This window comes from Podarcis filfolensis, assembly GCF_964270895.1.
Source record: "Podarcis filfolensis genome assembly, chromosome: 2".
NCBI lineage: Eukaryota > Metazoa > Chordata > Lepidosauria > Squamata > Lacertidae > Podarcis > Podarcis filfolensis.
The window spans coordinates 42,977,773-43,000,564 of NC_139605.1; the positions used below are offsets into that span (position 1 = coordinate 42,977,773).

At 40.7% G+C, this 22,792-nt stretch overlaps 1 protein-coding gene across 12 annotated transcripts in view; it reads left to right on the forward strand.

Moving 5' to 3' along the window:
* The window catches only part of ERC2 (ELKS/RAB6-interacting/CAST family member 2), a 512,280-nt gene that overhangs the window by 376,250 nt on the left and 113,238 nt on the right, over window positions 1-22,792 (forward strand). For 4 of the 12 annotated variants that reach the window (XM_083602957.1, XM_083602950.1, XM_083602954.1 and 1 more), the window contains one exon: window positions 5,090-5,156. The exons of the other annotated variants lie outside the window; for them this stretch is intronic. In XM_083602957.1, coding sequence (XP_083459083.1) covers window positions 5,090-5,116 — 27 coding nt within the window. In that variant the 3' untranslated portion in view covers window positions 5,117-5,156. The remainder of the gene's footprint in view (window positions 1-5,089; window positions 5,157-22,792) is intronic. 12 annotated transcript variants of the gene reach the window in all.

Here is a 22,792-nt window from a genome sequence, read left to right on the forward strand (position 1 = left end):
ATTTCTATCTAGTTTAGATGTTGATGTTGTAATTTATCGCTTATAGAGTGCCTAAGGTTTTCTAAGAGCTGCACAGAGATTAAAAGCTAAGGCATTCTCTACCCACTGGCTCACTATGGGGGGTGGAAAGACAAGCAAATTCAGGAGCCAGTTCTTGGAGTTATGAAATCTGAGCAGTATCATCTGATCTGGACAGATGATCCCTCCCTGCCTTTAAGCTCGCATGCACACACACAATCCAACAACCCTTAGTCCTCTAGCAGTTCTAGAGCAGCTGGGAGTTAGAGCCATGCTAAGATAATATCTTATCCTATTCAAAGGGCCCAGCTGTACAAAGGGGTGGCAGGAAGGGAAATCTCACTGTCCAGTGAAGGCAGTTGCTGCCACACCTTAGCTTGTTTCAAAAAGCACAATGAAAGCAATGAAAAGAGAGCAAACAGACAGTGAAAGCTGCATTCATCACCTCCTGCTTATCATGGCATTGCTCCCAAAGACACCCTCATGAAGGCTACGCTGGAAGGCACCAGTCAATGTTACAGTTTTCGCAACTTTAGCAATGACACTTAATCCATTTGCTGTCTTCTACAAACACTGCATGAGCATAATGCCAGGAAGAGGCCACAGTGCCACCACCAGCATAGCCATAGCTCAATTGGAAGAAAGAACCCACACTCATATATTTCTTTCTTTTTATTTAAAGGATTTTCAGTCCCCCTTTCAGCCTAAACCTTTGAGGTTACTCTCAGAAAAATGAAAAATTGTTTGCTTAAATGAACTTTAGAGGCATTTTCAAAACAGAAGTGGGCAGACATGTTTTGGATGTGCCAAGTCGAAATCTGCTGCATGCCAAGCTGCATGGCTGCAAATAAACTAAAAAGACATAAAGCTTGTACATTTCATGTCCAGGAATTCCACAATCCTATGTGGCCACATCTTTGATCTTACATGACTGCCACTGATAATAAAATGTAAATTTAAGGAAAAAAACACCAATTGAGCTACCTATTGCCTTGCAATCATCCTGTTGTATCCAAAATGTTAGCCAAATTAACTTTTGGTGGTCCAGGTCCTGCATAGGACCAGCACTATGCAAGCATTCACATTTTAAAAAGGTGTACATAAAATAGCATCTCGTTTGGCCTAATATTTGGAACAAACTGAAGTTCCTAGTTTGCAAGGCCAGCTCCTTATACACGCCATTACTGTAATCAAGTCTTGGATTCCTGCATAAGCTCCAGAGCTGCCCTCAAGCAGGGTTTCTGATCCTTTGGCAGTCAAGTCCAAGCAGCACTAGAGCAAGACTTTGGCCAGGAGAAAAGCAGAGGAAGACAGGCCACCATTCCAGTGACAGCAGTTCAGCCAATTCAATAGCCAAGTGGCTGGAAGGAAACATTGTAGAACCTATACAAGTGACAGTTTCCCCAGGAGAAGGGTTCAAGGGCCACCTGAAGACCACTGTTTATATTCAAGCAGTGCTGCTAAAATTGCACGACCACATCTCTAAGTATTGTCGGTGTTGGCGTAACAGGAGAAGCTTCTTGCCCAGGAGCCTGAGAGACTTGAAAAATGAAGAGGGCCATCTAAGCTAATGGAGGGTGTAGGAGCCAAGTCCACTGCTTCCTTCAACAATATTAAACAATATAAAAACTGGATCTACAATTGCATTCAAAATTCATTCACGGTGAAATTAGGGAGACCATTTTGCAAAATATTTTCCAGGGGAGGACTAAGATACTCCATTAGTTCAGGCTACTGAACTTTTCTTTGAAAATTTGTCAGAAAATTGTTTTATGATACACTTCGCCTCATCCCTACTTTTCAAGTCATAACTTCCTCTTCTTTTCCTTCTTTTTTGCTTTGCTTTTAACCCAGTGGCATTCTCACAGCTGGAACATTTGTTTGTTCGTATAACCATGCCATTTTATTTCTGTCTACTACTACGCTTAGCAAATCTGTGGCAGCTTCTGCTTTCTGTCATTTATGTTAAAAGAGAAGAAAGCAAACCATTCAGAAATTTATTTCCAAAATGTGAGTGCAGAAGACTCTTTAAACCCCAAATAAAATAAAAATATTTCAATTGGGGAGAGAAATGAGTTGCTAGTACACAATATATTGTAAACAAACAATCAAGTAAAAATAATGTTTCAATTGATTCAAAGATAATACAGTGGTACCTCAGGTTACAGACGCTTCAGGTTACAGACGCTTCAGGTAACAGACTCTGCTAACCCAGAAATAGTACCTCGGGTTAAGAACTTTGCTTCAGGATGAGAACAGAAACCGTGCTCTGGTGGTGCGGCAGCAGCAGGAGGCCCCATTAGCTAAAGTGGTGCTTCAGGTTAAGAACAGTTTCAGGTTAAGAACGGACCTCCGGAATGAATTAAGTACTTAACCCGAGGTACCACTGTACGTCAAGGCTCTCTTCGTGCTGTTTGTTAGAAAAAGTAAAATCCCATCTGAAGTTTTTGACATGTGTGATGGCTGTAGTAGATTATGGCATTAGTAGCTGTAGCAGGGACGCAGGTGGTGCTGTGGGTTAAACCACAGAGCCTAGGGCTTGCCAATCAGAAAGTTGGTGGTTCGAATCCCCGTGACGGGGTGAGCTCCCGTTGCCCGGTCCCTGCTCCTGCCCACCTAGCAGTTCGAAAGCACGTCAGAGTGCAAGTAGATAAATAGGTACCACTCCGGCGGGAAGGTAAATAGCGTTTCTGTGTTCGCCAGAAGTGGCTTAGTCATGCTGGCCACATGACCCAGAAGCTATCTGTGGACAAATGCCAGCTCCCTTAGCCTATAGAGCGGTCAGGGGTACCTTTACCTTTAGGATACAGTGCCATAGAAGATGGGTGGCTTGAATCCTGATCCTTAGACACTTTGCTTTAACAAGATCATGTGGGATTTGACCATTTAGAGCAGGGGTAGCCAACATGGTGCCCTCCAAATGCTTTTGGATTCCATCTTCCATCATCCGTACCCACTGGCCATACTGACTGGTAGTTAAAGTCCAATAACATCTGGAGAGTACCACATTGGCTACTCCTGCACTAGAGCATTTTGAGAAACACTGGCCAAGTGTAGAAAGTTAAATTCGTCAAGCCGTTAAAAGGGATCAAAACCAGCAAATAAGGGACTATGCAAGTAGAATTATAAACTGAAACAAAAATGAATGCATTCAGTGTCTCTATTGAAATAAATATGGTAAAAAATGGGCTGGCTTTATTCTAAGTTTAATTATATTTAAATTTATATCTGACTGCCATATTTTTCTGCTTAATTCAGTAATGTACATAACATCTGTCTTAATGTCTGCTTTAAAAAATAGAACATTCAGCTCTTCTTTTATTCTATTGACTTGATTGAGGTTAGTAGTGATGTTGCCACTGTGGGTTTTCACAATGTAGTATATGGTATATTTGAATAATAAACAATAATGCAACATCACAATGTTATGCGTATTTATTCACAAGTAAGATTGTCCCTAACACAAGATACATTTCAGAGTTAGCCAACTGCAGAATTCTCAATACTGAAAAAAAGTAATTCATAAAATATATTTAACTGATTTATTTACAATCCCATATTGGTGTCTTCCAGGGATAAGATAATATGTATTAGATGGCAGTAGTTAAAGTAAATATGGTAACCTGTGTACACAATCCATCAGTTATTGCTACTTTTTAAACCTCTGTTAACCCAGTGATGGTTTGTTGAGGCAAAAGAAAGAATCTATGCCTGACGCAAAAGTTGACTGTGACATAAGCTGGAGTAAAGAGGAATGTGAGTAGAATTCTGCTCATATGGTGATCCTGTTCCAGCTTCTTCTCTGTGTACCACCCCCAAAAAGCAACACCTGAAGGCTGAGGAACTTTCTGCAACAGTGTGGAATGCAGCCCATGGGGATGCAGCAAGAATAGGCCATAAGTAGGCACCTTGCATTAATACAAGGCATCTATTGATGTAAGCTATACTGTTTTCCTCCTTTTTAAAAAAAGTTTCTTTCCCTACAAAAGAGACTTCCATTCCCTATGTCCACCCGGTTTCTCAGACCACTTAAGCATTTCTTTACAATTTCTGTGGGGTTGAACTCGGCTTATCATTGCAAGATGGCCATGGCTTTGTGTGTGTTTTTCTTTCCACGCACCCGAGCTACCTGCATCTTGATCTGAAAAAGCCCAGTGAAAGAATTTACCTCATGAACTGAAACACAGGAAACAGGGGAGGCTGACTGCCGAGCACCTGAGATTAGCGCAGTCAGTTTTTCTTTCTTTCTTTAAAAGTAAAAAGATTTCACTTAAAAGGAAACATGACCAGAAAAACCAGGAGCACAGTATGCAGCCTCCCAATTCTCTCCCATGAAGGGTTCAAAGATATGATTTGTAGAATGAAATAACAGACATCACAAACACCCTTTGGTCACCTTGGAAATAAAATAGTCACAAGAAACCCCTGTATCTCACCTATGAGCATTGCACCAATATTTCCTCTCTCCTTTCATAATTTTTGAATGTGATTTCTCTTGTGATAAATTGGTCAAGAAAAAATTCAGGGCGCATTTTTGGCACCGCATTAGTATACCATGCAGTAATGGCTTGGATTGACTTTATGTAAGAATATACTTGCCTCGCTAAGTTATCTCATTCTTTGTCATGTTGTATCATATATGTCTGTGCCTTCCTGAAAGGAAAGATTTTATTATTGTAGTAATTACCAATATGCCTGTGATATACATGTCGGTTCAGAGGTCAGCCTCACGGGGATCTATGGCAGCTGCTTCCAGGTAGGTGAGCATAGGATTTCAGCCTTAGACTCTTTCTGCGATAGTCCTAATTGGTTTTTATATGCAAACCATTGCTGTTGAATTGTACAATCCACTTTTGATTCACAGTTGCAGTTGGATGTACGGAATGACTTACTATATTCTTGCTTTTGTTGCTTGTGATATAACATAGCTGCTGCTTAAATTTCATAACATTTTCTTTGAAAACTTTAATGCCTTCATCATTGAAGATCGATGTATCTTCAGTTGCACCACCGTAACTAACCGTTTCTTCTTTCATTCCAATGCTAACACCTTCTAATGTCTGGCTGGCAGGATGATGAGGAGGGAATATGGGCCTAAGCGGTTCCTATAAGCCAAAGTTCCAGTTTTGTTTTGAGGGGTGAGATACCATTTTTATTCTCTATTTAGATGCAATTTCATATTGTCTGAACTGTGAGCTACGTGGACAGGTGTATCTCATGAACATTAAATACCGTAAATGTTTTCGTGTCTATCTGGAGTCACAGGTTGACAATAGTTTTGAATAGTTGTGGATGACCATAATTAACTGTGATTATTCTGATTTGTAATGGTATGGTGCCATGTTATTGAAGATAAATGTAAGATCCCCACCACCACCAATTTATTTACATCCTTTGTTGCAGTTATCAAGGTTTTTGCCTTCAGTCAGATTATACCAATGATGATGGTATGTAAATTGCACTGAAGTGTCTTATTTGGTGCAACTTACAAGATGGCCATCTCATTGGCAAATAATAATTCCGCACAAGTAAAGTTTGTCAAAAATAAAAATAAGGTGATTATTTCTGATGTAGGGGAAACGGCCACTTCCGTTCTGTAGTGCTCTAAAACAAATGGGGCACACTGAACTTTATAAAGAACATACCTTGTTATGTATTCAGTATAGGAATGCTATTGTAGGTGGGGCAGGGGCACTCACAGAAGCCTCACCACAGTGTACCTGTGCATATCGCCCTGTGCTTTAAGTCTCCACGCATTAGTGTGGTGAGTGGGGAACGCCTGCAGGAAGCCTTTTGAGTTCATTTGAAGGTGAGCAGAATCCTCTGTTTGTAGCCCGTGATAAAGCATGGTCCCTGCTCACCTGAGGCATTCTGCTTAACTTCAAGGCAGTGAAAGTAGAAGCCCCTTTCAGACTTTTATCGCTTAACACAGGGATGAATGGGGACTTGAGTGTGCAGGGCAATGTGCACAGGAGTGGGGCTTCTATGCCCCCATCTACAGACACAAAGAAAATGCCTTTTATTCCTATGTTTAATGAAAGCATGGAAGTTGTGGAAAGTTGGTGTATATTGACAGTCCTGTCCTTTTGACTGGAAAATATTTTTCAAAGTATCATTGGGCGTGGAGGTCAGCAGGGATCTCCAACCTTAGGCTGGCCTGGCTGGCCAAGCCCAAAATTGTAGTCTCCAGCCCCCACCTCTTCACCTATCAAGCCCTGACCAGCCATGCACTGGAGCTTCAGTGACACTACTTTGGAGGGAACGGCCTTTGTGGAGAGGATCTCTGAGAGTCTTCAAGTAGAGGGAACCTCCCCCACCACCTTTTTTGTGGCTTGGCAGCCACTGAGAAGCAAAGACTAGTGAGGTGGTTGCCAGGCTGTTCCAGTATGGTTGAGCCAGCATTCCTCTCAGCTTTTGAGCTGGGGTGGTGACATGGATTTCCATGAAACTGCTAAGATCAGACAAGGAAGGGGAGAAGCTTGTACTGCTGTGCTACTCCCACATACTTCCTGTTGGTGCCATATACTGGCATTCTGGTGGAAAAGGTGGGGAATTGGGGGTGGCAGGAACACGGGCAATGGCAATGGGTGGAATTAAACTACAGATGCAATGATGCAGGATTGCTGGGGAAGCATCACAGAATAACATAAAGTGGGAGGACGTGTGAATGGGTCTTTATAAATCTACTTCAAATGCACTTTTAATGTATCAATGACACGTTCCTGAATAAAACAGAAGTCTGGGTGGTCCCTTTGGCTTTGATAAAGCAGGAGTACGTCAGCGGGAAGATTAAAGGTTACTGATCCTTCAGTTCTTGTACAGTGTAAAATATGGGGCTGGTTAAGAATGAATTGCAAATAAGGCCATGTGTATGTTGACTGGAAGTTGTTGACTTAGTAACATTGATAATTTCTGGGCTTTATTTTCAAAGTGACACATATTTGTGTTCTTGTTAGAGAGGGTATTTACGAACATATGGTGTGGCTATCAAAACCAGAACAATATTTGAATGTATAGTTACATATTACAGATATAAATGCAAATTGTATGTTCCATGAGATGCGCTACTAAATTTCACACAGAGAGGAAAGAGGACAATCCTATATACAGTTAAGCATGTGTAAGCGTCGCTGAAATTAAGATGTATATATGCTTGCTTAATTGTTTGTTGGAAAATACCCAGGTTATATGTGGTGGCAAGGTTTGCCAGCACTTAAATTGTTATACTTTAGCTCCTGATTTTTCTCTCATCTACTGTTGAGAAATATATTGAAAAGGAGCCCAGCTTTGTTCATGTGATTTTCTACTAAATGTCTGCTGTTTGTTTTTATACAATACTATGTGTAATTATAAAGCTTTCCTTACGAAGGAGTTGTGCTACTGCAATAAGCATTCCTTTTGCTGCTTTCAAGCAACGGTCTGATTTTACATCTCATTGTGTGCACATGGATGCACAAAATAGATTTTTGTTTGCTTTCCAGGTGCAGAAGTATTTGGGCAAAACAGCCCATAGGATTCCATTCCTTTGTTGGGTTGCCAGTGTAATTTACACCATATTGTTTTATTCCAGAATCTTGATGAATATCTTTTTTGCTATGCCAACAGGAGCCTGGTATGAATCCAAAGCTGGAAGCAGCAGCTTTCATTTCCCCAGATTATTCTGAAATGTAGATTTATTTATTATTTCCCCCATTCTCCTTCACAATGGATGTGAGGCTTTCATAGCTTTGGCTAAGACATTAGACGTTTGCTGTAGTGACCCTTTCTCCTCTCCCAACCACCAAGAGCACAGGCACTTATGTAGAACATAACCTTTACTGAGTAAATATTCTCAGTATTTATTTTCTTGTTGTTACAGGAGATAATCAAAATTTATCTGATGAATTGTAATGGTTTTCTATAAGGTTTATAAGTTTAATTTTAGATGTTTTGTAAGCCATCTGGAGCTTTGGAGGAGGTGTGGTAAAAATGTTTTAAATGAATATAGATGTGAAGAATAGGGCATTGTGACCAATCTGTGTGTTATGATTCTGAGTCTATTCTAAGCCAGGCAGATGCAGAATTCTTGCCCACCAGCAGCATCTGGGGGAAGACCAGTGTTCACAGCTGCTGGGTCAGCAGGAATAGCTGAGAGTGTTTATTCCATCTAATGCTTGTTCCATGTTCTGCCGCACCAATTATATCTGGTGGATGTTATGTGATGGACTGTGTTTTAGTAAGGAAGAAGAGATACCCCATATTCAGGGCATCTAGGGAAGACTTTGTGATGGGTAACCGTTGAATCAGGTGAGGAGAAAGAATATAGACACCTTACAACTATCTGTTCACCTGGTCCACCACTCAGTTGACGTTCTCAGGGTTGCCATATCAGTTACCCGTTGGGCCTGTAGATTCTGCTTTTTCAGATCACCAAAAGAGAAATCTCCTCTTATCCACAATTTAGTTCTGAATAACTATGTTGACCTGGCTTGCATCACTGAGGTCTTAGTGCAGTGGTAGATGAGAATGGTGACATTTATCTATCTCAGTTAAGCCCACCAGTTACTCAGCGGTGCAGCAAGATAGACCCAATGGGGAGAGAGGTAGGGTTGCTATTGTCTATCATGACATTATATCCCTTGCTTGGCACCCTACCCATCAATCCACTGAGTTTGAATGCCTTTATTTGATACTGGGTATCAGGAACAGGACAGTGATTCTGTTTGTGTACCGCCACCCTACTGTTAAACAATCTTCCTGCCTGAACTTACTGAGGTGGCCCTACATTTACACGGGAGTCTCCAAGGGTTAAAAGTTGAGAGGGAAAGTGAAGAGGGTCAAATCTCTCTAGAATGTTCGTGGTTTGTTCAAAATCACAAAAAGAAGTTTATGAGAAAGTATACCATAGATTAAAAAATGTACCAACAGGACCATTTATTATTAAAATAACATTAATATTTATTTGAAATCAAGTTTAATTGAAAAAGGTGGGTTTATATTTAGAAAAGGTTTTTAATACTGGGATGTCAGACCAATGCATTGTTTTGTGTTTTGTTTTTGTTCTATTACTAGGCAATGGCTTATGATAGCAAAAAGAAATGAGCAACCATAGCACATCTTTACATAAAATGTTAAACATATTCATATTACATCCACAAAGTTATTAAGGAGGACTACTTGGTTTTGAAACCAAGCTTTGCAGCTAATTTCTTTGGTCTCACCAACATCTCTGGCCAACCATTAGGAAGCACCTTTTTTTAAAAAAAATCAGACGTGATGACTTAAGGCAATGTAGGTTCTATCATACCAGGTTTGATTCTCTGGAAAAGCTATTTCAGCCTCAGGGAGGTGACTGAACATACTGTGCGCAGACATGGATTTCACTTACCTTCACTTCAGAAGATGCCTTCACAGAACCCTCAAACTGCTCTTTAAACTTCTCCAAGTTCAAGAAGCAATTTGCAAATTGACACAAGCTCAGTTTAAAAGGGAACCTGGGGGGCATTTATCCTGCTGAAAGCTCTCAACTCAGGAGAAGTTTTAAGGGAAGTTTGAGGCTTCTTTGAGTAGAACTTCTAAAAACATAACTCTGAGAAAACGTAGGTGTGTGTCCAGAATGTGTGTGTGTTCCCTTCTGGATCACATCCTGTACCTCGCATTAAACTGAACAGATGGTTTCAGCTTCTAAAATGTAAAATCTCCCAAGAGGCTCATGAATATATTGGACATGATCTTCAACAGACTTCTCCAATCCAGTGAAAAGAACAAGATTCCAAGAAACCAACTGTGTCTTGTGTATAATTAAATTCAGTTCATATTATATGAATGACAGACCTTTTTTATATTACCAGAGGGACACATTTACATAAAAAGAATAATGAAAATGAGAGAGAGAAACTATAGATGTTCACAAAAATGATCCATTCCTCTATTATTAAATTAAAGAGTGGGGAAAATAATTTTAGGATGCAATAATTTAATCTGTACTCCAAATTCATTTATTTCCTCTGTCCTTCTTGTACTTTGTTTCCAGCCACAAATTTTGGTTCTGGAAATGCAGTATATTACATATTAATAAATACTCCATTAGATTTGCTGACACATTTGTTGAATTCAGAACACTTGTATTGTAGCACATCTTCATTCTCTCATGAGAGGATCATAAAGCAAGAAAGATTTAACTTATTAGCATGCTATTAATATGATAAATATTTATATAAATATAAATATAAATATTTCCGCAGGCTCAGTCGGACCTGCTTGTCTTTCAGAAGCAGAAACTTTACAATACAGTATATGTAAGTAACTCCCTGCTATATTATAATAATCCATTAGCTCCTTGCTTGTCAAAGTAACAGGATGTGCAGTCACTTTCAGTAATTAACTCACCTGCACATCTTACGGAGAACTGTCAGAGCTGGATCCAGACTTCCCTGAAGTCTCTTGAAAAAGGCAGAAAGTTTGCCTTGATCACTGCAAGAAGCATTTGGATGAATGCTGTATATCATAATTTGCTTGCTAAGTGCCACCTTGTCTAGGACTGGAATCAGAATTACTAATGCCATTTGATCCATTAGTCCCCGCCCCCCCCAACACACACACAGATAGTACTTCGTTATGTATGTAAAGCTAAGTGGTTCTGAATGTTTATGGCACTTTGTTTGTAAGCCTGGTTTGGAATGTAGATTCAGTGGGATCATAACACTTAGATGATATATGATGAATTGAGGATCATTTCCCCCATAAATTCTTCTGAAGGCAGGAGTGCCAAACTAAGAAATACTTTTACATACCTATAAACCAGTAGGCAGGTTGCTCTGTGTGAGTACAAAAACAGGTTCAATCCGGGAGAACTTTTTATTGAACAACTAAGTAAATCACACAAAAATTGAAAGCTGATTGTTCTCAGTATCATTCCCCCCCCCCCGGCCCCTAGGCAATCCAGACTTTTCGACTATTTGTAGGTTAGGGAAAGGAGTTCACAAATATAAATCCTATGCTTTGCAATATATATTCTTCTGTCAGGTCTATTTCTTGTGTTGTTTTGATATGTAACTAGGTGCAATAGCAGCGCTGGTTGGTACACCTCCAGGAATGTCTCAGGATGTGGTGGAATTAACTACTGCTTTTCTTCTTTCATTTACCTTGAACTTCGACATGATTGCATGTTTGAGAAAAATACTCTGTACAAATTCCTGCTATGAAAATCTTTGTGATTACAAAGGGTGTTTCCCACTTGCCTTGTATTGTTTGCTGCTGGCACAGATCTTGCTCAGAGAGATGACAAGCTTTTGCTTTTGAAGCAGAGTCACATTCTTTTAAAATGGTGGATGAACTACGTTTTTGAAGTCCGTCTACTTCAGTAAGAATGTATTTTACAGGACTTCTATCAGTGTGGCCTCTTAAACTCTGGGGTGCTGATTTTTCATCTGGAATAGTGATTCGAAACTTAATCCGCTTGAGTTTTGTGTTCAGATTTAATAGTACTTCACACCTCTTTCATTTATTATACATATAAACAGCCTATTTTCCAACTCTGGATAGGAAATTAAATCAGGAAAAGTTTTTTACTAAAAAGTTCAAGGAAAAAAGGTTTGGCTTAAAAAACCTTTTTGGGAGGGGGGCAGAAAGAAGTTCTGAAATTGATGTCAGTTTGGGAAATTTTTTTTTCAAAGGGTTAATGGAATGGACTGACAATTTCCCCTGCCACAATAGCAGGTTCCCTCTCCCATGCTTTATGCCTAGAATGAAGCTTCTCTAACTAGATTTTCATGTACCTGGTAATTTCAAAAAAGGCTTCTGTCAGGTCAGGTTTATGGAAGCCATTCGTGTCTGTTTCTCACTTAAAGCCGAGCAGCAGTTAATGATGGTGGGTGGGGTCTAAAGAGAATCAGCACCAGTATCCTCTTGCTGGTGGGGCATTTACATACCCTCCAACATGATGTGGCCCAAATTTGGGACACCATCTTCCGGGTCTGCACTCTCGCACAAATCACGTAACCCGTGAGAGATTGCGAATCTGGAAAAATAGCTTTTTGGGGGCACGGTGCCCATAAATGCTCATTTTGGGGCACCATGCAAGATCACGGACCTTAAAAACAGCTTGGAGGGGGGCAAGAACTTAGCCCCGAATGGCCACCATATACTTGGGGGGGGGACAGGATGTCCCCTTTCTTCCAATGGTATGCATTTGCATCTCGAGGCCCCAAGACCCACCCCCAAAATAAATACACACAGACACTTATATTAGTTTAAGTTTTGGGGCAAATTTTGGCCATAACTTTATTGAAATACAATCATGTGAGCGGTATTGGCTTAGGCATTGACTCCCCACTATAACTGACTCCACCTCTCAGGGTGATCTTTCAATGGGGTAAACCAAACGAGGGAGCAAGGTCGATGAGGACCAACCTAAGCTCACCCCGGAGTTCCTGTGGTCCTGGCATGGCCCTAGCCCTTCAAGCAGACTTCGGACGAGATCCAGGACCCCCAGATTCCTTTAACGGAATACCCAATTCCTGGAGGGGCAGGTGATGGCCGCACCTCCCCTCCCCACAATCCAACTGAGCCAATGCCTAACCGCCACCTTACAAGTTGTGATGATTTGCTAAGGGGTAGGCGAAAACCAAATGGCTAAAAGCCAATCTGCCAAATGGAAAAAATTCCTACCCAGCCCCTGTTCCAAAACAGGCGACCCAAACCAAAGCAAGGCCAAGCGCCTCTACCTAACTAGGGTGGGTGGCCGGGTGTTCAGCCGTGCAAATGCAAGTGCCCCACTTGCATCACACTGCTGCTTTTAAAGCCCCTGGAATCAGGCCACCTACTGGCTGTTGGCTAAAGCAGCCTGGCATGATCCCAGGGGAATGGCCAGGACTTCCTTCTCTCCCCCCCCCCCCATTTTAACCCTGTCAGGTGAGCTCTTGGGTCCCGAGCGCAACCAGGACCCTCTGTTATGAGGATCCCATTTGCCAGGATGGAGCAGGGTGAGTTAGTAGTAGGGTCAGGGGCTTCAGAATTAAGAAATTCCTCAGGTGGTACAGCCTTCTTTTCCTTCTAGTTGTTTGACCAGTATTGCTGTGTGTTAAAGATAACAGAGATGAACTAAAGTAAGAGGAGAAGGCAGAAGGAGACTACAACACTTATAAATGCTAGTTGTTGGAAACTGTAGGAGGGGAGGGTGCTATTTTGCTCAGGTCCTGCTTCTGGGTTTCCCATGGTGGTCACTGAGAGAACAGGATGCTGGACTAGATGGGCCATTGGCCTGCTCTAGAAGGCTCTTCTTCAAATTAGCAGCTGTAGATCTCATACTGCAACATTCGGGAGAAATTATTGACTGTCTTCATTTCATAAAATCAGAACTGTTTTTGGCAACTTTTTTAAAAACCCCAATTTTTTTTGAAAACGTTTATGGGAGATGTCAGGTTTGTTTAGAAGAGTTTGCATCTGATTCATTTATTTGGGATCAGCATGCTTAGGACTGAATTTGATACTCGGCAGAACAGAAAATAAGTAAAACTTCACATTTCCAAATATGTTGCATGAATGAAAATTTTGCACTGTCTGAACTGCTTTGGTTGCTGTGGCATAAAGATTAGTATTTTGATAAAAGATAAACTTGGAGCCCAGTCCCTGGAAAATGTGGCGGAACCACATTATGTTGGTGTGCTCAACTGGTGCAGAGACCATGGTAAAAGCTTATTCTATACATTTTCTGGAAATTGAGTCAGATCACCATTATGATGCTATTACCAAGATGCTTGTAGAGTGGACCCTGGCTTTGATGATAAAGGTATTAAAGGATTTCAGTCACACACCAACTTTATGTTGGCACTCCACATGTAACCAATGAAGCTGCTTATGGTTTCCAAAGAGCTCCTTCGACGTGTGCAAATGCTTCCATATTCACACTAGAGTTATCCCCCTCCACCTCTCTTTTTAACCACAGCACTTGCTGCCTTAAGAGGCTCTTCCCAAAATTCACATGAGCTTTGGGAATGCTTTTTATGCAGTGTGAGGGATTTGGTTTTGGAAGGGATGCTTCTGGAGCCTGGCTAGGCATGCAAAATCTACCACACAGAACTTAAAGTGCTGCATTCCTAAAAGGAAGCATGCAATCTGATCCTATGCATGTTATTTGGAAGTCAGTCCCACAGAGTCCAGCCAGTCTTACTTCCAAGTAAGTTTACTTTAGTCATGTGTGTCTTAAAACATTAAATTTAAGCAATTTCTTTTTCTAGATACAAGTATAGTGCTATATGTAAAACCACGTATTTTTATCATTTAAGATAAATATTTTTGCAGATGTTTTTTCAGATTTAGTAGTTTGGGAGTGGGGGGGGGGAAGCATGACCATATTAAAACTAGTATTTGTAGCATTCAATGGAGTGGGTGAAAGCTGGAGGAAGGAGTCAGAACTGTCCAATTCATTTTTCTCATAAAGTGTGTGGATGCCAGTTCTGTGCAGAAAAGTATTGTTACAATATTGCCCGGAGACCAGAGGCCTTATAGAATGTGCAATTTTTCAAGTGGTATAAGTGTTTGTTATGTTGAAACTTTGCTATTATATTTGGGGTGGGAGGGAAGAACTCATGCAGAAATTGAAAGGGATTATTTATTATTACAAGGAACATCACTGCTAGGCTTTGTTGCCCATGGAGCATCTCTTGTGTGGCAGTTTTCTTTCTTTTATTCAATGTGCTCTGATGTTATGGCATCAACTCCACAAAGCCGTTGACCCCCAAAATGATTCAAACTAGAACTGCACTGATTTCCTTCCCCCCACCACGCACCACAAAGATTTTCAGGATAAAGTGTCCTGGAAAGTACCATATGTATTTTTAACAGCTTCTTTATCCCACTCTTCTGTTTCTCCTCCTCCGGTGCTAATTGGGAATCACATAGCAAGCACAGTGACGTCATGGTGCTATGTAGCCAATTGGGAATCACATAGCAAGCACAATGATGTCATGGTGCTATGTAGCCAATTGGGAAGCACAATTGGGAAGCACGATGATGTCATGATGCTATGTAGCCAAACAGATTTGTAGCAGTGCCACTGAGGGCAAACAAAGCAGCATTGCCCACACTTGGGTGAGAGGAAACACAGGAACACCTTCATTTTCTCATGCTTCAAGGGCAGCCCACAAAGTCACTCCTACTCAGCGTGGGAAGACGAGGAGCATGCTTGGCTGCGTTGGCAATTTGGGGACACATAGTGTTTACCCCTGTTCCCACAGAATGGGCAGCTTTGCCCTTGTGTAAACAATCCCCATTAATTGCTAGAAGGGGGGCAGGTTGTGTGAAAAAAACATTTCAAAAGTACCCTCTGTTTTAGCTCACCTCTTCTCTGCAGCGCAGTCTAACACCTAATCCTTAAGCTGTTTGATCCCTTGGTGTTTCTTTGATGTTTTGAAGGACAACCCCCCCTCCATTAACTCCAGGCTGTTGGGTTGGTGCCAGCAAATTACATTTTATTGCCATTATGCCTGGATGCAACTCTAGTTGACAACTGCCCCCACCCACTGCTATAGGGACACAAGGGAAACAGCTGTTCTGTTTTAAGTAGAGATGGGTGGAGTGGACCTGGGACATCACATCTGCTGACTAAATCCTATTTACCTAGTACCATTCTGCATGCGGATCTTTACTTTCCTGCTTGTGAATTGAATGTCCTTAACCATTTGTGAGAGGCTCAGTGACTTCAACTGTGAGAAGCTATTCCTGCAAAAGCAAAACTGATAGTTAAATTACTTTTCAATTGGTGGAGCAGTACTTCTATTCAATTATACTATCAGAGAGTCCATCCAGCTGCTCAGGACTCAACTAGACTGGTAAAGAAAAAACAATTTATATGTGTTGTATGTGCGATATAACATTGTACCACCAGATGACGATGTGGAGTCCCGTTTTTCTCTACCTGTTTTCCCTGTTTAAGTTTACAACACTTTAAACTGAAACACTTCTTTGATGTGTCTAGATCCAGCCTCTGTCTTTAAAAACTGAAAACCAGCTTTTTATAATGAAAATGCAAGTACTGGCAATGCATACATTAGTTATTTTGGAAATCTTTGGCTTTTTTGACTTTATCAATTCCCTCATTTTATCCTATGACATCAAATGTGATGGGTTTTCTTGCCAATTGGCCATTTACATGTATGCTTAGGTTAACAGCACTATTGACACTGCTACCAGTTGGCTCAACAACACTTATATCTCACACCAAGTCCTGGCAGCACTCAAGATTAGGTCCAGGGCTGCTGACGCTCTGGTCAGTGCCATGACCATAGGGCTTAGTCATTTAGGGTATCTTGAAATTTTACCAAGGGGGATAGTTGGACCAGTACTTGCAATACTGTATACATCCAAGAATGTTGTAAATCTTGCCCCTCCTATTGAAATGTCATCTTCTCTGTCGTCCCTCATCTGAAACAGGGCAATGGATATGACATAGGAGGGGATGGTCCTTAACAAAAGAGAGGCCATGGCATCTCTTCTTAATACCTGGAAGTAAGGCTGATGCTAGATTTTGTTAATTGTAAGAATCAAGCCACGTCTATGAGAAATTGGAATTAACTCATTTTATTGCATGTACAGAACTTTAAAACTAGGAACGTATTTGTTAGGTGGCAAATCCCAATGGGATTGAATTAAAGAATTATGCCGTCTCACAGATCTTAAATTTTTACTTTACAAGGATTTACTAAGGGTTTATGAGTTGCTGTAGTTCCCTAAAGCTTCCCAATTGTACCACTTCAGCTGCTGAGGCTGCCAAACAAGAACAGCTGGTAAATTCACAACCGTATATATTTCACGTAGATTTCCAGCCAAAACTCTCCGTCTCCTTGAGGGACTATCCAGTTGGGATTTCAATTTAGTCCACTGATGAAGATGCTCCTGGCTCTTTCAGTGACATTTATTCTTTAGAAGTTATTTCATCTCCTTTGCTTTTTGGTAGGCTCATCACATAGAGCAGACGTGTATTAAATAAAAAAATTAAAAGATTGTCCAGTAGCACCTTAGAGACCAACTAAGTTTGTTCTACGTATAAGCTTTCAGATACGCTGAAACAGAAGTCACCAGGCCCTTATATATAGTGGGAGGGCCTTGTATGTTAGAAGTCTGTGCTTATATAGAAAAGAATGGTTCTACTTACTTCTTTCCAGATGATTCTTAATAAGTTTAGGTGGCAACCATGATAATTTATGTACGGAGGGGCTGAACGCATTACCTGGCTACAACCACAGAGTGGCAATGAAGGGTGGGAGGAAGTCCTACCTTCTACTGGAGGTCCTTGCTTGGCAGTAGGGAGGAAATAAAAAGCTCTGAGGCTGTATCCAGAGCATCTGGTTCAGGCTAATTGCCCCACTGACATGTCCATGATGGTCACTGCTGGCAATTCCATGAGAACCATGTGTCAAACAGCTCTTTGCAACTCTGTTCCTTCTCCGTGCTACAACAATGCATTGTGGTTAACAGAATGGGCACTTTCCCTTTCAGATATTCTCAGTGTCAGCACTTAGGCCTTCATGGAATACTCTGCCACTAATCACAGAGAGCCATAGAACTGATAGGTATCCAGCCACCTGAAACACTTGTCACTACCTTTTGCCAGAACATGTGTGTTCCAGTGCTGCTGCTGGTGGTGGTAGTGGGAGAGTTACCTTCCGACATTTTCGTCGTCGTCATCATCATTGTTAAAAGAACTCACATACCGCATTATATTTCAGCAAGATTACATGAAGGCAGTTCAAGTGGATAGCTTGGTTGGTTAGAGAGTGGTGCGGATAACGCCAAGGTTGCAGGTTCAATCCCCGAATGGGACAGCAGCATATTCCTGCATTGCAGGGGGTTGGACTAGATGGTCCTCAGCGTCCCTTCCAACTCTGCAGTTCTATGACTCTATGAACAGCCAAGAGCCAGATAACAAGAATAAAACTAATTCTGAAAATATAGCTATATTATGATAATATAGCTACGTGTAATGAAAATGCACAAGAGATTGAACCATCCAGAGTTAAAATATATAACAAACAAGCCCATTAAAACAGCAAAGCAGTTTAAAAAGATGACCGTCCTGCTTTGATCGTTGTCTGAAGTCAGGAGATCAGGGAGATGCTTGTCTAAACAGGTGTGTCTTCAATTACTAGTGGAATGCCAGTACTGATGCCCCCCTCCATCTTTCAGCAGGGAGAGCATTCCACAACGCTGGTGCCAGCAGTAAGAAAGCCCCAGTTCCTTGCTACCAGTTCATGATAATAATCTGGCCATGGAAAAACTAACTGGGTTCCATTAGTTAGTCTTAGTTGTCCTTACAGTGGAGGGAACTGGTTTGGTGCTTAATAAGCAGCCAGTGCATATCCCTTAGCACAGCTGATGAGAAGCACCACTCAGCACCCAGCCTGCAGCAGCCTGCACCAGCTGCAGTGTCTGGACCAGCTGCAAGGGCATAGTAGAACCTGTACCCAGTTAAGAAATACGTTATATATCCCCCTGAGTAAGCCAGTGCTTCAAGTGTGTTGAGATTCCTTGCAGGACACTAGTTGTATTAAGATAATAAAGGAAGCCTCCATCGACTGGGCGGCAGGTCTCTTTGAAGCACCATTTACAGGGGCAAGGGGCAGGAAAGTTATAGTTTTCAAAAAGTAAAAAGTTATCAAATACAAGGTTGTTTTTTTTTAAAAAGAAAATATGAAAAAGAGCTGAAAGGCAAAGAACCCCCCCCCCAATGTTCTGTGATTGATGTAAGGCATCGTGGCAAAGAGCTGACAACTAGCTAAAGAGCTAAAATGTTCAATAAAGTTCACTACTGGGAAGCTAAATAATTGCTTTTCAGAATTATTTTTTACCTGCGTGCTCCTTTTGGTTAGAGATTCATGGGCTTAAAAAACAAAACAAAACCCAAACCACCCAATTTTATGCATTGCTACTTCAGCTTGCCAGTCAAACTTTGATCTTATTTTGAAGTGTTCAAAAGCTGTCCATGTTGCAAGATTTTGGAAAATCTGATCTTACAGGTTTAACTTAAATATTGTTTCCATTTTGAAGTCTGTCATGTGGGTGCACCACAAAGAGTGTTTGGTTTTAGCCTTGATGCCTTGGGTGGTAGTATGCAATAAGTAACAAAATACTGGGAATAAAAGAAATGTCCTGAAATGTATCCCTCCAGCTATTGCCCAGTTGAGAGACAGAGAGAGAGAAAGAAAGAGACAGGATGTAAAGTAAAACCAGCATTTCTCCCTTTGATCAAAGGAGAGATTCTCCCACCACCCAGCAGGCGATTAACACATAAGTAAATTCTCTTGTAAAAGCCATTGACTGGAGAAAAGCAAGTATCTGCTTAGCACCTAGAAAGCAAACTCTGCTTATCCGGTATGCAGCTTTCAGTAAAAAAAAAAGAGCATTCCCTTTCCAAGTTCAGGGTTATAAGTGAGGCTTAGTTGTCTCAAAATACTGTCTGTCAGCAAAGTGACTTATTTCCCTATATAGTTTGTCTCTGGTGTTATATGACAGCTGCCATGTTTCTAAAAGGGAAAACAGTGAGTTAGTTCTTCTGGCTGAAGCGCAGAACTGATGTTGAAATTCATTTGGCACAATCTATTTACATGTATTTTCATATTTATTTTCACTATTGGCAAATGACATTTCGCATTCAGTGCATTGTATTTGGTGGGATGAGCGGAATAATCGGTTCCATTGTGGCGCTGCTTGCAGCCCCTTTTTATTATGTAGCTTTTTGAAGTACTGGTAAGTATCCTGACACTTGCCCTTGACTTGATGTCATAACTGTCAATCATTTGCTGCCATAAGTGGCCAGGCAATGTCCTGAATGTCCTCCGGACAATTCTTGTTTGCATTTCTGTTACAAAGGGCCTGCCATTGTTATTACACCTGCTAGTGTTCAGTGTCACTGACCTCTCATTTAACGCACAATCAAGGGTGTTTTTTTTTAAAAAAAGAATTAAACTGGCACCCAGCCCACTTAAATTAGAGAATTTGTCATGCACCACTATCTACAACCATGAGAAGAGGACAAGAATATTACAAATGCCAATCCACTGGAGTATGCCCTTGATACTGTCATGTATTGTTCACTGATTTTTTTTCCCTGAACGCCCTTGCCTCTTCAAGTGGATGATGTCATACGTACCCAAGGGCCAGGGTCATTTTTGTTCTTGTTTTGGGTATTATTATCTGTGTCTCTGTCTATCTGATTGTAATTAAGATAATAAGACAACACAATGGGAGGAATTCAAGGTAATGCTAAGCAGCTCACTCTATCAGCTCAAGCATTTTTGCTTGTCTGATAGAATGATCTTCTCCCTCTGCTCTGTTTATTGGGTTCATTATCCCTCTCTCCCTCTGTTTATTGGGATTATTATTATTATTATTATTATTATTATTATTATTATTATGTGATTTTATATTGTGATTTTATGCTGTAACTGCCATGAGACTTGCTGGTACAGGGTGGTATACAAATGTAATAAATAAGAATAAAAAAAATACTATTCTGGGGGTTCTCCCAACTGCAGGGTGTGTTTGCAGGGGGCACATGGGGGGAGGAGAGGGGAGAAAAGCCCTGTTATGCTAGCAGAAGTCATTGTGTTAGCAGAAGTCATTGCTGAATCTGGCCCATTGTAAATGACAATGGAATGAAGTGTGGAAGTTAACATTAAGTCAAAATAGGGAACTGGTAAGAAACAGTTCGATAGAAAAGCTGCTTAAGGTGCACCAGTAGAACACTGAATGGGGATCATGGCCATTATTGACTCTTTTCTGATGAGTATGGGGAACAGAATCTCCACTGACATTAAAATGTGCAGTTTATGCATGGGTTGAAGGAAGAGCCTCCTCCATCTCTTGCTCTGTTGAGTGTGGGATGGCCTGATCCATGTAATCATTATTACTCAAAATGAGGGTGTGCCATAAAGATCACACAGACGGTACATGTCAGCCCTATGGGGATATTTTGGGCTATGTGCACATAGATCCATTTCCACATTAACTTCAGGACACATGTGCCAGGGGGATCATGCTACTTCTCCCTTGCTTCTCATAGACTTGACATGCTTTCAGATTGGTGCAAACAAGGCAAAAGACTCTAGGTGAACATTTTGAGCAACTTGCCATTGATAGATTTTTTGGTATGGAAAAGTTCAGAAAATTAGTAATTATTATCTGTTTTGTTGCATGCTGTTGAGGAATGGAAATTTTATTCTGCTAGTGATTTATTTTGGGGAAATTGTATAAAACAAATTATTATTTAATTCTTTCACCAGCTGCATTTGCATCATAGGTTTATACCCTGGAGAATGGCTCTTGAATGTAAATCATTGCAGCAAGATTTTGGCCTTTCCACTGCTAAGAATCAAACACAGCGAGGAAAGAAGAACATATAGGAAGCATAGAGCAACTCTGTTTGTTCCTGTTTAGGGATAGAGCTCCATTTTTATGTTGAACTTAAATCAAGTTTTTTTTTATTTTTAAAAAGCTAAATTCTCCAATGAACTTCCTTTAGTGATGAACTACATCAACACAATTACATCGTTTGGCACATCTGGTAATTAAATATTCATTTATTTATCTTTTAATGGCTGTGTTCAAGGATTCCCCACTTCCATCTTACCATTGGATAGAATTATGATCAGTTTTGCAGCTGTAGATTCTACACATGACCTTGACTGTTGCAGCAATTAGGAACAATTGGAATGTATTTAAACTTGATTTTGATAAAGTAAGAATGACAGACACTGGTTTTCAGCTAAACATCCTCCTAGTAACTGTTTCCTCACAATGATGTACTTTCCATTGTCTTTCCACGCTTTTCTATTACACTGCTAGAGGACTTCAGCTCTTAAAATCTTATATGGGATGAGATTGTTCAGTGGTAATTTGACAATATGCAAGTGAAGATCAGAAGGGGAATTTTAAATGATGTAAGTCACCCAATTTGATTGAAGCGTGACTTGTGTGCTAGACTAGAAGAGAGGTTTACACATCTTAAGTAGTTTTTTTTATTAAATATCTTGATTCAATTATTTACACTTGTTACCCAACTCATTATGAGGAATTTGAGGGTAATGCAGGGGTAAAATCAGTGCTCCCAAATCAGAAAAGCATGAAACTGAATCGCTGTAGATCTTTTTGTTATTGTTCTGTGATCCATCACAATTTGTATCTAAAAGCTTCTTGACATTAAAGACCAGGTGAGTGTGTTGAGGAAAGGGAATTGAGGAGGCCGGGGGCGGGGGGGGGGGAATATCTCCTATCCACATTCAGTTCTTTGAATGTAGAAGCGTTTCTTTGGGATAACAGCCAGCAAGTATTAAATGGGTACATTTGATAAATGCAACACACACACCTTGAGTGATTTAACTCCAGTGACCAATAGCCAGCTCAAATAAAATATATATAAGCAACACCTCCAAAGATGCTTTAAAAAGTGCAGTTCTGCAGCTGTGAGGCAGCTACTAAAAATGTACATACTCTTGCTGTCAGATTAAAATCTATTGTGTCCAGATATAAACCTCTATAATCACACAAAAATGTGTAGAAAATGTGTCCTAGGAAAGCAAAGGGAAACTAAGGAAAGAAGCCCAGAAGCAAAAGGCCCTATACATATTGGAGAATTTCCCTCTTTGATGTGATAGAAAGCCACAAGGAGGCATCATGCAGCCCTAACTTAAGCACCCAAAGTTCCCATAAAATAATAAAGACCAAACTGACTGGGCCTGATACTCCATGAGATGTGATGTTGTGTGTTGTTTGCACCTACATGAATCAGAAGGAAGGGGTT